The following is a 17,500-nucleotide window of genomic DNA, read 5'->3' as shown; positions in this document are numbered from 1 at the left end:
CACAGAGCCTAGGGGTTGTAAAGGTTTCTTTTTTATTTTCTACATAGGTTCCTTTAAGCTAGTGCATTGTTGGTTCACTTACCTCTCCCCTTTGATTTCCCTTCTAAATGTTTTTTCCTTGTCTGAATTTCTCACTTCCTGTTCCTCCTCAGTAAGCTGTTCTTGCTGACTAACCCCCATGGATGATGGGGGCAAGCTTACTGAGGAGAAACAGGAAGTGAGAAATTCAGACAAAGAAAAAAAACATTTAGAAGGGAAATCGAAAGAAAAGGTAAGTGAACCAACAATGCATTAGCTTAAAGGAACCAATTTAGAAAATAAAAAAACAAACCTTTACAACCCATTTAGGGTATATTGGGGGGCCTGACTATAGAACAAGCATTCAATTCATGTTTTTAGCATGTTTGTTTGCACGCCATTACCCTTCAGAGGAAGTTTTTCTTACCTTTAAGTCCCCCCCCCCCCCAAGCATCATTTTGAGTTTACTCGTATGTAGTGACATATTAGACGCACTACGTGTTTTTTTGCTCTTTACCGCCACCCTTTGGGAAACTTCTGCTATTGTTGTCTGATCTTTAGCATTAGTTCTGAGAATGCGTGTTTGTACTTTGGACTTTAGTCCGATGGACTTGTGTACACACAATCGGATTAGCCGACGTAGGACATTTGTTGTCTGAAAGTTTGTTCACACAGCGAACATTTGTCCGATGAAAAAGCGAAAAAGTTTGTCCGGTGCATTGTACACACGATCGGATGTTCTGCAAAAACAGGCCTGTCGAAAGTTTGTTGTCAAAAAGTCAGATCATGTGTACGTGCCTTTACACTAGCCTGTCTAGCCCTGTAAAGAAAAAAATAAATAATCAGTATACATACCTTTTCTGCAGGCGACCCCGATCTCCAGCGGCAGAAGCTCTGATCCCACATTGAGCTGTCAGCCGCAGCTTCGCTGTGTGGGTAGGTGCAGAGGACACATTCAACAACAGAAGCCCCATAGAAACTCTATGGGTGACATCACACCCCATTTATTTCACAGCCGTTGTTGGACGTGTACTCAGCAGAGCTTCCGCCACTGGAGGTCGGATCGGTTTCAAAAGAGGTATGTATACTCATTTTTCTTTACAGGGCTAGATAGGTCAGTGTTAGAATGTTGGTGGCTATAGATTCAGGGATTTTAGTTTTAGCACAGACTTCCACTTTAATAACAGAATGAAGTAAGCGCAAACCATATACAGCTTCAGTTTTAACTTAAAAAAACTTGTGTTGTTACTTACATTAGCTAGCATGGTGCGAGAGCTGAAATCATAGAAATCGTATTTTGAGAACAGTGCTCCATGACGCGATTACAGGAATCTGTAATTCCTAAAACAACATTACTGGGATCTGTCCCAGCCAACAGGGTTTTTATACTTCCAAATTCTACATTCATAGACTTAAAATAAAAGATGGCACAGTGAGAAAATGCTGGCTCCATCACACTTCCACTTTTACCAAAATTACGTTTTCTCTGTACAAAACTCCTATGGAGTTGGCAACATCGGGTAGGAGAGATGTACTAAGTGGCAACCAATCATATTTTCCTATTTCACTTGGTAATCCAAATATAGTGCAAAACACGGAGGATAAAAAGGTCACTCTTAAACATTTTCCTACTCCTGTAAGCGGTTTTCTGCACCAACTTTTGAAATAATTTTGTAACCGGTAATTAAAGAACTGTCCAAGTTGACTGAAGGTTGGCAAGAGGGGCTGTTGCATGTTTTAGGGGAACCAAATATAACAGAGCATAAAGTATTATGTTTAAGAACAAACAGATTGATACAAATTAACATTTTAAGTTTAATGTGAACCCTTACATTGTAAAACCACCCATTTAGTTTAAAATATAAATGAAAAGTGAAAGGTTTGTGTATTTACACACAGTATTATATATATATATATATATATATATATATATATATATATATACACATATACATACACATACACACACACACACACACACACACACACACACACACACACATATACTAGAGCTGCCCGATTAATCGCAAATTGATCGCAACCTTGATTCAACGCGATCTCCAGGCCGGATGACCCGCGATTTTCGGATGCGGCTATAGGAAAGTCCCTGGCTTCGGCCTAGCTCCGGAGCGGCAGCCATCTTGGTACACCTGGTGGCGCTGTCTCGTCAGGAAGTGACGTTTCGTCGCCGCCATCTTGCTCCACCCCACACTACTGGATCAAGTCGGAAGAGAGGATTCACCGACTCTTCCTTCCACTACCATCCGACCACCGCCCCCCCCCCCCCCGGTGACGGGTCACCATGGCGAATCTGCATTACACGGCAAAAACCATTCGGGATTTGAGGCGATTTGCCACAACATTACCAACCGTCACCAAAAAGGCCCTAAGAATTGAGCAACTTTTGAGAGTCGATCGTCGATCGACTGTCAAAAAATTCAATCATCCACCCCAACCTAAGCACATATCATGTGCATTGATCAATACAAGATCGGCAGTAAAACACCGATTAGAAATCCATGATTTCATACTACAATACGATTTAGACTGCCTTTTTATTACAGAAAGCTGGCTTACAGCCGACTGCAACACCATTCTGGGAGAATTGGTGCCAGAAAACTACCATATTATAACTGAAAACAGAATAGGGCAAAGAGGAGGAGGCCTGGCGGTGATCCACAAGACTCACCTTGCAATCACCAAACCAGCCCTTCAAAATCCTCTTCCATTCATGGAAACCCTTACTCTGCAACTGCAAGCAAATCCCCAGCAGACTGTTCGCATTCTCCTCTGCTATAGACCACCCGGGCCAAAATCACAGCTTCTACCATCATTGACGGAGTTCATCTCCACTTACACCCTTAACAGCAAACATCTTTTGCTGCTGGGGGATTTCAATCTCTGGGCCAACTCCTCACAGGATCCCGTGGCCGATGCCTGCATTGACCACCTGGAAGGACTAGGGCTACAGCAACTAGTACACTAGTACACGGGCCCACGCATGCTTCAGGTCACACGCTTGACCTAATTTTCAGACAAGCTCTGGAAATAAGTATTTTGGGAATTGAACCATTGCCATGGACAGATCACCATGCAATCAAATTCATAATCTCCAAAACTCCCCCATTTATAAAAACACCCAAGCCGGTGACAACACTCTGGACTAGATCTCAGAAGAAGCTCCACTCGGAACTCTTCAAGTATACCTTAGGAAAAAAAATAATAAAAAACAATACAACCACTCCTAACTTCCTCAGAAACACTGGATGCCATAAATACAGCCCTACTACAGTCAGCTGACTTAGTAGCGCCAAAACGCAAAGCCCACATCCGAAAAAATAAATCCAGCTGGTTCAACAACCAGCTGTCGGTGCTGAAGCAAGAGCGCAGAAGGGCGGAAGCCGCCTGGAAAAGAAGCGCTACAGAGATGAACCTCATCATCTACAAGGAAATAACAAGAAAATACCGTAAAGAAATTTTCAAAGCCAAGAAATATTATTTTTCTAAGGCTATCGACAGCGCCCTAAACCGCCCCCGCGAACTCTTCAAGCTGGTCACTCAGACCATGAATCCAGGATGTCTAAACTGCTGAAGGAATGCGCGGACATCTTGGCACCCTCCATCACGCAGCTTATAAATAAGTCATTCAAGGAAGGCATAGTGCCCTCCCAGCTGAAAGAGGGCACAATCCAGCCCATCTTGAAGAAACCTACCCTTGACCCCAACTCATCGCCGTCCCATAACAGCCCTCAACGCTCTCTCCAAGGTAATGGAGAAAGTAGTGGTACAACAGCTGCAACAGCATCTGGATACCTATAATCTACTTGATCCATTTCAATCAGGTTTCCGTCCCGGACACGGGACTAAGACAGCATTGCTCAAAATATGGGACGACGCCCTTGAGACCGCAGACGAAGGAGAATCTTGTCTCCTGGTTCTGTTGGACCTGAGCGCAGCCTTCGACACGGTAGACCACAAACTGTTACTGACTCGGTTGGCTGATGTAGCCAGAGTCGCAGAAGGTGAGTTATCATGGTTCTCTTCCTTTCTAGAAAACCGATCACAATCAGTGAAATTGGGACCATTCACTTCTGAAAAACGCACAGTATCATGTGGAGTCCCTCAGGGATCCCCCCTGTCACCGGTGCTTTTCAATATTTACCTTCGCCCTCTTTTTGAAATCAGTAGCGAAAAACTACTATATCACTCGTATGCAGACGACACGCAATTGTATTTTCGGATCTGCAACAAAAATGATCATCATCCCAGCTTAGAGAAATGTCTCTCTTCAATAGAAAACTGGATGACAAAGTTATCTCAAACTCAATAGTTCCAAAACAGAACTTCTTCTGTTTCACGCCAGTCGGAAGAATCAACTAGCAACAACCTGGATTCCGCCGCCCATTCTGGGCAAATTCATCACCCCTAGCTCCAAAGTCAAAAGTCTTGGAGTCATCTTCGACGCCTACATGACAATGGACGCACAAATAGGTTCAGTAGTCAGCAGATCTCACCATCTGCTGCGCCTACTACGCAGACTTATCCTATTTATTCCTAAAGAAGACATAGCAGTCGTGGTGGGAACAATTGTGAACTCCAGACTGGACTATGCAAATGCCCTTTACCTCGGACTCCCTAAGTACCAGACCGCTCGTCTGCAGGTCGTTCAAAACACGGCCACCAGACTTGTGACTGGGAAAAAAACATGGGATTCAATCTCACCTTCGCTGAGAATCCTTCACTGGTTGCCAGTAAAGAACAGGATTGCTTTTAAAGCACTCTGTCTGACGCATAAGTGCATCCATGGGAAGGCTCCGCAATATCTATGCGAAAAGATAAAAGGCCACAACGCCAATCGCGTCTTGCGATCCACCGACCAAAATCTGGTCCAGATACCCAAAGCCAGATACAAGTCCAAGGGAGAAAGAAGGTTTGCGGTACAAGGTCCTAAACTATGGAATGCTTTACCAACCAGCATTCGGCTGGAGGAAAACCACCAAGCCTTCAGAAGACAGATCAAAACTCTGCTCTTTTGATGCTCTAGAACAGGGGTCCTCAAACTACGGCCCGCGGGCCACATGCGGCCCGCGGAGGACTTTAAACCGGCCCGCCCGTCCCTGACAGGCAATGCCGGCCGGTTACACAGCAATCCCGCTGTGTCACGGAGATCTCCGTGAAACACAGCGTTAACAGTTCCGGCGCGCTGTGTTAAATGTCCCGCCCTCCTCTTCCTAGAAGACTAGCTTGTGTGATAGAGCCAGTGTGCTGTCTGTCACACAAGCTGGTCTAGGAGGAGGGCGGGACATTTAACAGCGTGCCAGAACTGTTACAGTGGGGGAGCATCGTGACAGCCAGACTGACACAGCACAAAACAGTAAGGAGGCTGTGAGGGGCTTACATGGGGGGGCTGGCTTGCGATTGTGAGGGGAGCTAAAGTTTATTTTTTAATGATGATGATGGGGGGGGGGGGGTGGCTATATTGTGAGGTGAGCTAAAGATTATTTTAATGATGATGATGATGATGGGGGGGGGGGGGGGTGGATTGTGAGGGGAGCTCAAGATTATTTTAATGATGATGATGGGGGGGGGGGGGGGTGGCTGGATTGTGAGGGGAGCTAAAGATTATTTTAATGATGATGATGATGATGATGGGGGGGGGGGGGTGGCTGGATTGTGAGGGGAGCTAAAGATTATTTTAATGATGATGATGATGATGATGGGGGGGGGGGGTGGATTGTGAGGGGAGCTCAAGATTATTTTAATGATGATGATGGGGGGGGGGGGGGGCTGGATTGTGAGGGGAGCTAAAGATTATTTTAATGATGATGATGATGATGGGGGGGGGGGGGGTGGCTGGATTGTGAGGGGAGCTAAAGATTATTTTAATGATGATGATGATGATGATGATGGGGGGGGGGTGGATTGTGAGGGGAGCTAAAGATTATTTTAATGATGATTATGATGATGATGGGGGGGGGGGGGTGGCTGGATTGTGAGGGGAGCTAAAGATTATTTTAATGATGATGATGATGATGATGATGATGATGGGGGGGGGGGGTGGCTGGATTGTGAGGGGAGCTAAAGATTATTTTAATGATGATGATGATGATGGGGGGGGGGGGGTGGATTGTGAGGGGAGCTAAAGATTATTTTAATGATGATGATGATGATGGGGGGGGGGGGTGGCTGGATTGTGAGGGGAGCTAAAGATTATTTTAATAAGGATGATGATGGTGGGGGGTGGGGCTGGCTTGCGATGGTGAGGGGAGCTAAAGATTTTTTAATGATGATGGTGGGGGCTGGCTTGCGATGGTGAGGGGAGCTGATGGGTTTTTAATGATGATGATGATGATGATGATGACGGTGGGCGGGGCCTGGCTTACGATGGTGAGGGGAGCGGATGATTTTTTAATGATGATGAAGGGGGGGGGGGCTGGCTTACGATAATGATGGTGGTGGGGGGGGGGGGGGTTAAACCAGGGGTCCTCAAACTACGGCCCGCGTGATTTTTTAATGACGATGGTGGAGCTGATGATTTTGTAATCATGATGATGATGATGGAGCTGATGATTTTTTAATGATGATGATGATGGTGGGGCTGATGATTTTGTAATGATGATGATGGTGGGGGGGGGGCTGATGATGATGATGATGATGGTGAGGGGGGCTGATGGTGATGTAATTAATGATGGTGGGGCTGATGATGATGATGATGATGGTGGGGGGCTGATGATGTAATGATGATTGGAGAGCTTGCAATGTTCTTGATCGGCTTGCAATTAATGATTGTGGGGGGTTGCAATGAGGGGCTTACAATGATGATGGCGAGGGGGGCTTGCAATGAGGGGATGATGATGATGATGGTGAGGTGGGGGGGCTTGCAATGATCATGATCGGTTTGCAATTAATGATTGTGAGGGGGGGGCTTATAATGATGAAGGGGGAGGGTTGCATTTGTTCCCATTTTGTTTTTTTTCACTTCAAAATAACATATGTGCAGTGTGCATAGGAAATTGTTCATAGTTTTTTTATAGTCCGGCCCTCTAACGGTCTGAGGGACAGTGAACCGGCCCCCTGTTTAAAAAGTTTGAGGACCCCTGCTCTAGAAAGGCAGGAACAACTAGCGCCCAGAGGCGATTCAGTTTGCATGCGCCGCGCTTTATACGTTTTTCATTCATTCATTCATTCACTACTGCACAGTAATGTTAGTGAGAAGGGGGCAAACGGACATCTTGTTACACCCAACAGAGTTTCTAAAATTCACAGTTATTTTCAACACGAAACGGAGCTTATGTGGTAAATACAGAATATGTAAATCTGATGGACTGTTTACATGTTAAATTTTTAAAGTGAATGGCTGGGCATGGGGGGCATACCATGTCAGTCACTGAGTAGAGGCAGGCTGTTCTCCAAGCACAGCCAGAAAACTGACCACACATGTGCTTCTATGCCTAGCATGGTCAATTTCAAAATAGGAAAGCAGGGGGACTGGCAGGGTCACAAAGGTATTTCACACAAAAGGAAGAAAAACAAACAGAACAAAGATATTTTAAAACAAGTACATTGTGCAACAGGCATATATCAGGAATATGAAATGTTGGGGTAACCTATTCTTTACGAGCTAGCAACATCATTTACTCCTAAATCTATCTTGTCAGCCATGTAAGAAAGTGAACTCAACCATTCCTAGCCAGCTCTGTTCTCCAACACTGGGCTAATGGCATTTTTTTTACTATAGCGCTAACCTTTCATGACTACAAATCGGGCTATAAATCCAAAAAGATAAATAATTTGGCATAATTTTGTAAAACTCTTCTGCCACTGCAAATATTTTTTATGCGTTTTTTTAATCTGTAAAGTTATTAGCTGATGAAGCCAAGGTATGTTGTAGTTTTGATTTATCTCCAGAGACGCTGATGTCATGAAAGGTTAGTCTTTGCAAAGAAAATAGCACAGGACATAGCTGAAATTCCTAGATTTAGAGTACAAGAAGCAGTAAAAAGTAGGGAAAATGGCAGCTAATAGCAAGTTATAATAACTGCTTCAGTACAAACTGTCTGTGTATACAATTTTTTTTTTTAAAGATATTTTTATTAGGTTTAAGACAAACCAACAAACAGAAAGAAACATACAAAAAAAAAAACAATACCACCAGACAACTTGGTCATAAACGTTAGGCAATACACTCAAAGATAGAAAAATAAACTGACATCAGTGCAAAATATAAAGTAGGCAGAGTGGTAAAAGGCTCAGATATAATACCGGGATATAGCAAAAGCGGAGGTCCAGACATTAGAGATCTGAGGCACGGCCCATCAATGGTCAAGCAAGAGAAGTACAATCAGTGCTGGGAGAGGGTTAGCGGACTAGCCAACCATCTACCCCAAGTTTTGTTCAAAGGTACGTTTAAACAGTGGGATAGCGTCATTAATATGTTTTAACCAGAGGGATTTCAGCGAGGTCTGTGCGCCCTTCCAGGACAGTAAAATAGCTTTTTTAAACATGGAAGAGTATACAGAGCAGTCTCTTGGCATGTGATGATAGGTGTAATTCACCAAAAATGCCTAATTGGCAGTTCTTGGGGTGGATTATGTTTGGGAGGCCTAGCGCCGATGAGATGAAAGCACCCACTTCTTCCCAGAAGTCCCAGACTACCGGGCATGTCCAGAAGCAGTGTAAGAAATCGGCCCCCCGGCCACATCCGCGGAAACAGGCAGCCGAGGGCAGGAGACCCATCCTGTGTAACCTAGCCAGAGTATGGTGGGTTTGATGAAAAATTTTTACCTGTATGATGCGGTCCCGAAAAGCAATAACAGGGGAGGTCCATTTTACCTGAGCTTTGTGAAACCTGGGGTTAAAGTCAGTCATTAGGGCTGCATAATAGGTGGAGACAAGTTTAGTGGGATCTGGCTGTCTGAGCAGTTTCTCCAATGGGGGCAGGTCAGTGGGATCATCCAGGAAGCCAAACAAAGCATGCATAGCGTGCCTGAGCTGGTAGTAATAAAATAGGTATGATCTTGGTAGATCGAAGTCTAAAACATAGCTGAGAAAAAGATTTAAAGCCCTGAGCGTTGTACAGGTGGCATAAATATTTAACCCCCCTGGAGTATCAGTGATTGGGATCAGGAAGGGAGTATAGTTCCTGCAGATTAGGGTTAAACCACAGGGGGTTGTTGAGAGATTTCAGCCAGGTGTGCCTGGATACTTTTGAGACAATATAACGGAAAGAGGAAAGGGAAGTGGCAAGTAGGGAGGTTCCGGGGGGATCGGGGACCAGGCCTCTGTAGATAATATTATGTAGGGTGTCCAGAGAAGATGCGATGGCTCCCTCCATGGAGGTACAGGCATTGGCCAGAACCGGACACAGCCTATTGTGGATGTGCACCAACTGGGATGCCAAATAATATAGAAAGAAGTTGGGAAATGCCAGGCCTGCCAAGTGCGCTGGCAACCGTAGTGTTTCAAGTTCAATAGATTTTTTTCCCTTTGACACTATTTAATGCTGTATGGAAACCCCTCAATTTTTAATAGTGAAGAAAAGGTATAGAAACCCTTTATTCATCTCACAATACAAGGCAGATAACTAACTGACCCATCAGTAGACTTGAGCATTATTCATTAAGAGAAGCTGATGCAAAATTATGATAAAAGCAAACACACAATTCTAAAATGGTCACCATTTTCCATTTCATTAGGCCTCTGAAGGGATGCTGGATGGGTTAAATAGTTTCTGCTGATTGTTTATGCTGCCAGCTGTTTGTTGGAATAATTACTTTACTTTTTTTTGTTAATATCCATAAGTTCCCTTTAAATCCCCCGTAATGCATAATATCTACCACTAGAGTGAGCATTATCTCATATAAGAAATATTCTCATTGCAATAATAGCTGAGAGGAACAGGCATTTAAACCAAGTATTTCAATAGAGAACCAGAATTGGCAACTTCTATTGGTTTTGTCCAGTCATTCTGTTGGATACCCAGATGCTACATACCATGCACATTTTTCACTGTATGCATTCTATGTCAGTAAACATGGTCTTGGGCTGTATCTACCTGAAACTGTTAGTTCTGAAGTTACCACTGTAATTAAATAAAACATGATCATATACATTTCTAGAAGTACAGGGAGTGCAGAATTATTAGGCAAGTTGTATTTTTGAGGATTAATTTTATTATTGAACAACAACCATGTTCTCAATGAACCCAAAAAACTCATTAATATCAAAGCTGAATATTTTTGGAAGTAGTTTTTAGTTTTAGCTATTTTAGGGGGATATCTGTGTGTGCAGGTGACTATTACTGTGCATAATTATTAGGCAACTTAACAAAAAAAAAAATATATACCCATTTCAATTATTTATTTTTACCAGTGAAACCAATATAACATCTCAACATTCACAAATACACATTTCTGACATTCAAAAACAAAACAAAAACAAATCAGTGACCAATATAGCCACCTTTCTTTGCAAGGACACTCAAAAGCCTGCCATCCATGGATTCTGTCAGTGTTTTGATCTGTTCACCATCAACATTGCGTGCAGCAGCAACCACAGCCTCCCAGACACTGTTCAGAGAGGTGTACTGTTTTCCCTCCTTGTAAATCTCACATTTGATGATGGACCACAGGTTCTCAATGGGGTTCAGATCAGGTGAACAAGGAGGCCATGTCATTAGTTTTTCTTCTTTTATACCCTTTCTTGCCAGCCACGCTGTGGAGTACTTGGACGCGTGTGATGGAGCATTGTCCTGCATGAAAAGCAGGTTTTTCTTGAAGGATGCAGACTTCTTCATGTACCACTGCTTGAAGAAGGTGTCTTCCAGAAACTGGCAGTAGGACTGGGAGTTGAGCTTGACTCCATCCTCAACCCGAAAAGGCCCCACAAGCTCATCTTTGATGATACCAGCCCAAACCAGTACTCCACCTCCACCTTGCTGGCGTCTGAGTCGGACTGGAGCTCTCTGCCCTTTACCAATCCAGCCACGGGCCCATCCATCTGGCCCATCAAGACTCACTCTCATTTCATCAGTCCATAAAACCTTAGAAAAATCATTCTTGAGATATTTCTTGGCCCAGTCTTGACGTTTCAGCTTGTGTGTCTTGTTCAGTGGTGGTCGTCTTTCAGCCTTTCTTACATTGGCCATGTCTCTGAGTATTGCACACCTTGTGCTTTTGGGCACTCCAGTGATGTTGCAGCTCTGAAATATGGCCAAACTGGTGGCAAGTGGCATCTTGGCAGCTGCACGCTTGACTTTTCTCAGTTCATGGGCAGTTATTTTGCGCCTTGGTTTTTCCACACGCTTCTTGCGACCCTGTTGACTATTTTGAATGAAACGCTTGATTGTTCGATGATCACGCTTCAGAAGCTTTGCAATTTTAAGAGTGCTGCATCCCTCTGCAAGATATCTCACTATTTTTGACTTTTCTGAGCCTGTCAAGTCCTTCTTTTGACCCATTTTGCCAAAGGAAAGGAAGTTGCCTAATAATTATGCACACCTGATATAGGGTGTTGATGTCATTAGACCACACCCCTTCTCATTACAGAGATGTACATTACCTAATATGCTTAATTGGTAGTAGGCTTTCGAGCCTATACAGCTTGGAGTAAGACAACATGCATAAAGAGGATGATGTGGTCAAAATACTCATTTGCCTAATAATTCTGCACTCCCTGTATGGCTTTGTTGGCTTTAGCATACACTTTTCGGACATAAGCATTAATTGTTTCCAACAGTCTGTATTAGTTATGTAGCTCCCAATATTTCTACCATTTTCTTTTCTCAATTTTTATGACTTATGTCGCGTACACATGACCGTTTTTCATAACGAGAAAAATTCAATTTTTTAATTGGTCGTGAAAAACGGTCGTGTGTAGGCTCCAGAGCATTTTTTGATGAGAAAAATGGGCATTAAAAATTTAGAACCTGCTCCATTTTTTTGCGTCGTTTTTTTTGCGTTGTGAAAAACGGTTGTGTGTACACTTTAACGAGGGGGAAAAAAACACGCATGCTCAGAAGCAAGTTACGAGACGGGACATTAGCACAATCCGCCCAAAGGGTGGCGCCAATCGAATGGAACTTCCCCTTTATAGTGCTGTTGTACGTCACAACGCTTTGCGCAAGCATTTTTTATCACGATCGTGTGTATGCAAGGCAGGCTTGAGAGGAATCACTTTGAGAAAAACTTCATTTTTTTCCATGACATGAATAACGGAAATAAAAAATAGGTTGAAAGAACTTATTTTCCCCTTTCTCTCCTACCACCTTTCCTTTACACCAGGGGTCCCCAACCCCCTGGGCCATGCACCGGTGCTGATCCACGGCCTGTTGATGACTGTGCCACACAGCAGGAGATGAGTAGCGACAGCGATCCACACAGGGATATCACAGCCCACGGTTGCTCATCTCCTGCTGTCCGCCCATACCTTTTTGTCCTCTCCTGACTCCTCCAATCAGCAGGACAGGGGGCGGGAGTAACTGCATATGAGAATGGAGCGTTCCTTCCGTGGGCGGACGGGAGAGGACACACAGAATGATCACAGCCTCTGCCCTGCCGAAAAGTAGGAGTCCTGTGCAGAGGAGGCAGACATTAAAATAGGGAAGTGTCATGTTAGAGAGGATAGCGGTAGGGGGCGGCAGACTGCAGGGCACTGTGATGAAGGAGGCTGTAATATAAAGGGGACTGCACTGTAGTCATTACAGTGCCTCTTTACAGTGCAGTCCCCTTTACATTGGATTCATCCACTTTACATTAGTGCCCCTGTTACGTTAATGAAGCAGGGACTACTCTGTAAAGGGGGTCAAACCCTGACCCCCCTCAAATACCTGTGAAAATGGCTGCCGGAAAACCGATCCCTGGTGCCAAAAAGGTTGGGGACCGCCGCTTTACACAACTGAGCTACCCAATATAAAACATTTAATTGATATCTTCCACCATCAAGGGCTCTGAATCCTAGCTTTATGACAAATTACTAATAATGTATGCAACACATCTCTGTGTATTGTAGCATTAATCAGTTTTTCTGGATTCAAAATAAAAATATTGAGATCAAAATCAGAAGCGATTGCCATGGCTCAACTCACAGAATACAGGAGAGTGTAGTCCCCATATTGCTTAGCAGGAATACATGATCACAAAAGGGCAACCATCCAAGTGAATGAGGTCATGCCGCAACCATGAGCAAAAATGCTAGGCTCGTGGTTGCAGCATGGCGTTTCCATTAAAAAGCCCATTCAGCTGTCAAAAATAAAAAAACAGGCATGCGGGAGGTGGCAAGATCACATCCTGAATGCCTGTCAGCTGCTCTGGTCGCTTTAATAGACAACGCAAGTGTCAACGAAACTCCACCCATTTTGGAGAGGTTGCCAATTTCTTCATTGTGCATCCTCAGAACAGAAGGGGGATGGAAATTTACCAAAAATGGAGAACAAGCAAACATTAAACCTGTTTTAAACAGAATTTCTCAGCACTTCCTGAATTTCCCCAGTAGAAGCACTGGCCCCTAACATGATCATTACTCACCGTGGTTATAAATCGATACATCGGCTGCCGCCGCTCTGTGTATTTCACTGTGATGGGGCTAAGGTCATACCGGAACCAGATGGCAGGAATAATTCGACCCGTGTGGCTGTATGCAACATATTCCTATGTGAAATATGAAAGTCCTACTTTAGACAAATTGTCAACAACGTCACAGGATATCAGATACAGTAAAACCTTGGTTTGCAAGCATAATTCGTTCCACAGAAACATGCTTGTAATCCAAAGCACTTGTATATCAAGAGAGGAGAGGCACCTCCAAGTGTAACAATAAGTTGCTAAATGTTGTACCTTCTTCATTAAATGGAACTACAACTTAGAGGCTCCTCTTTTTTTTATACTCCGTTGTGACATGAGGCTACTCTTATATCAAGACATCGCTTGCATATCAAGGCAAAAAGTATTAAAACATTTTGCTTGTCTTGCAAAACGCTCTCAAACCAAGGTTTTACTGTATATAACTTTTTATTAACATAGCAATAATAAATGAGTAATGTCGGACAGTAGCATCAAAACGGAGCAAATTAAAAAATTACAGAATAGAGTCTTTCATATTTGAAATATAAATGATCACCTCACCAGGAATACTTAACATGTGTAGAAAAGAGGCCTTCTTTGGCTATGTGAGCATTACATTACTCTGGAGCTATGTAACTTTGTTGGAATTTTTTCTTTTTTTTAAAATAAAATAAAAGTCTGCCTTTCAGACTATTGCATTCTGGAAACCTTCTTTCTGTGCAGTTTAATAATAAAACTGACATCATGTGTCTACAGCACGCATTTCCTGTTGCCAGCATAAGTGCCAGCTTTTATTCTTGTAGATCTGCAGATGGACTTACCTTATTAGCTACAGTATACTGGTATGAAAACCTCTGCTTTCCACTAAGATCTTCGAACACAGTTGGCACTATCTTTAAGATGTAGTCATGAGAGGCCAGGGCTGCACAAGTGGAAAACAAGGGTCAATGTAAACTAGAACAAGAGCACGAAATTCCTGCCCAAACTCTGTAAAAGGCAAGTACACTAAAGCATTACATGAAAAGAATCTCACAAGAAAACAGTGGCAGAGAAGCAGACAGATGGATAGGAATAACATTCAAGGTAAAGATTTTGTTAGTTTGTTTAAGGTCATCTCCAAGGGCATAACACAGTGTTTGCCTCCGACAGCTGGACTCACCAGTTGATTATTTTACTTTAAAGACTATTGGGGAGTGTAAAACAACCATTTGGCTTTTAAAGTGCATTTCCAAATTGGGATAAAACCTACCTTTTAGATTTGCTACAGGTGCTCACTCGTATAGCATAATGTAATTCACTGCTAACCATTTCAGATGTCCTAATGATAATTTCAGCACTGAAAAATCTGACTTATGCTGAAGTGTGGCTTGTTTAAAGCGGGGGTTCACCCAAAAATAAATTTTTAACATTACATTCAGCCGAGTTGTCCTAATGACAATCGGCTGTGTTTTTTTTCATACATACCATATTTTCACCGCCGCTTCCGGGTATGTCTTCTGCGGGACTGGGCATTCCTATCCGATTGACAGGCTTCCGACCGTTGCATACTGCGCGTCACGAGTTGCCGAAAGAAGCCGAACGTCGGTGCGGCTCTATACGGCGCCTGCGCACCAACGTTCGGCTTCTTTCGGCAACTCGTGACGCGCAGTATGCGACGGTCGGAGGCCTGTCAATCAATTAGGAACGCCCAGTCCCGCAGAAGACATACCCGGAAGTGGCGGTGAAAATACGGTATGTACGGGAAAAAACAGCCGATTGTCATTAGGACAACTCGGCTGAATGTAATGTTAAAAATTTATTTTTTGGGTGAACCTCCACTTTAAGTGGTGTTAACATAATTAACCCTGCCTGTACTACAAGGTCAGATTTAATCATCAGTTGTAAACTAAATTTGATCACCATCTGTCCTAAGAAAGGTAAAGATTTAAAAGTTTGACTTTTGCATTGTAAATTAAATTGGAGGAAATCAGCCTGTTCTTTGCCGTTTTATTAGGACAGATTCCTCCTGCACATGTTTAGAAATACGTTTTACAGTTTTTCATGACACATTCTCTCAAAAAACATCTAATTAGAAGAAGAAAAAAAAAAGAAGTTGGTATTTTGTGTGAATGGGAATACATAACAAACATATATTGGGGTTGCCTCAAATTCTCAAATGTGACCGCAAAAATGTTAATACACTTGAAAGTCACAAAACATGTTACTGCATATTGCTGTATGGCTACAGCTAAAGGCAGCATAAAAAAGGTCTGTACAGCATCGTTCTACAATATACCATAATCCACAGGTGTCAAACACAAGGCCCACAGGCAGAATCCGGCCCTCCAGGCTATTTCATGTGGCCCTCTTACCTCCAGCCCTCCTTCTGACCCTTACTGTCTGCGTTCAAGCAATGCATCCAGCTTCTTTCCAGCAGCAGCATAAGGAAAGGGGGTGCACTGTGATGTAAGGGAGAATGGGGGACTCAACTTCTGATGGTAGGGTCAGGTGGCTCTTGACATCTAATGTAAAGGGGAGGGTTTGCACTGGACATCTAATCTTACAGATAGAACTGGCCCTTTTGAGGGCAATCATAATGCTAATGCGGCCCACGATGAAATTAGTTTGACACCCCTGCCATAATCCAATGAAAAACAGCTTCTGCAAGTATGTGTCTGTGTGAATGCAGACATCTTGGTAGAAGCAGGGTTTTACTTCCTCATGTTAGAGTCTCCAGCAAGGAAAATAATGAGCAGCACATTAATCGCCTCATCTCACTACAAATCTCTTCAGACTAGCACCTAGAGGCAGCAGAGCCCTAGATCCCCCAATGTGCATATTCAGACCGTAGTCAAAGGAGTGCCAAGGTACACTCATATACCAGGAAGTGCACTGCAATTTTTAAGGAGGAATTAGGGCTCATTCACACTGCCAATTAGTTTGGTGTACCGTGCAGAGCCAAGTTTTGCCTGCATGGGGATGTACAGGTAGGTGTTGAATGCAACCCCCTGCCGGTAGTCCCATAGATGTCTACTAGGATATGTGGCTGCATGGACAAAAAGGTCCCAATGTGACATCTGTGCAGTTACGTGTCTGTAGCCGGAGACCCACACAAATTGGGGCACAGCGATTGTGTCTGTGCAGCCAAGTGTCCCACTAGACATCTATGATAATGCTGGCATGGAGATGCATGCAACACTTGTACATCCCCATGCCAGCAAAATATGGCCTTGCATACTAATCAATAATGCTATACCATCAGGGAGTGCGACTGACCCCACATTTATTCTGCAGCAGGACAAAGACCTCTAACATACAGTAGAATTAGACAGATCGCTGCTCCAGGCAAGTACAATAATCCACCAAAAAGGAAGGGCTGGGTGCTAGCTCCGGCTCGCAACTGTGAATATGTAGACCAAGTGAGAAAAATTAGCTGCACCCAAACATCCGTCCAGCAGGTTTATTAAAAAAAGACTACCACCAGGACTAAAACAACGGACCAAGGGGTGAGGATGTTTCACACATATGGTGTGCTTTTTTTCCCCCCATTGTTTTAGTCCTGGTGGCAGTCTTTCAATAAACCTGCTGGACGGATGTTGGTGTGCAGCTAATATTTCACTTGGTCTACCTCAAACATACAGCTAAGAACAAGGAGTCCTGGAAGTGATGATTTGGCGCCAACAGAGTCTTGATCTCATCATCACCTAGTCTGTCTGGGATTACCGTATATGCAGAGACAGAAGGATTTGAGGCAGCCTACATCCACAAAAGATCTGTGGTTAGTTCTCCAAAATGTCTGGAATAACCTACCTGCTGAGTTCCTTCAAAAACGACGTGCAAGTGTAATTGATGCCGTTTTGAAGGTGGTCACACCAAATTTTCATTTAATTTGGATTTCTCTTTTTTCATTTACTTTTCATTTTGTTAATTGATAAAAATAAACT

General features: G+C 43.5%; 1 protein-coding gene across 2 annotated transcripts in view; it reads right to left on the bottom strand.

Moving 5' to 3' along the window:
• ERGIC1 (endoplasmic reticulum-golgi intermediate compartment 1) overlaps positions 1 to 17,500 on the bottom strand; it is a 147,509-nt gene that overhangs the window by 20,867 nt on the left and 109,142 nt on the right. The window contains exons 8-10 of one of the 2 annotated variants that reach the window (XM_040344545.1): positions 14,399 to 14,499; positions 13,542 to 13,664; positions 2,198 to 2,232 (exon numbers count right to left, since the gene is read on the bottom strand). In XM_040344545.1, coding sequence (XP_040200479.1) covers positions 2,230 to 2,232; positions 13,542 to 13,664; positions 14,399 to 14,499 — 227 coding nt within the window. In that variant the 3' untranslated portion in view covers positions 2,198 to 2,229. Of the gene's footprint in view, positions 1 to 2,197; positions 2,233 to 13,541; positions 13,665 to 14,398; positions 14,500 to 17,500 lie in introns of those variants that run through there. The other variant, XM_040344544.1, reaches the window with a different exon arrangement.

This window comes from Rana temporaria, chromosome 3 (assembly GCF_905171775.1).
Source record: "Rana temporaria chromosome 3, aRanTem1.1, whole genome shotgun sequence".
NCBI lineage: Eukaryota > Metazoa > Chordata > Amphibia > Anura > Ranidae > Rana > Rana temporaria.
Note: the sequence above shows the minus strand (reverse complement) of the source record. Positions and strands in the feature narration are given on the sequence as shown.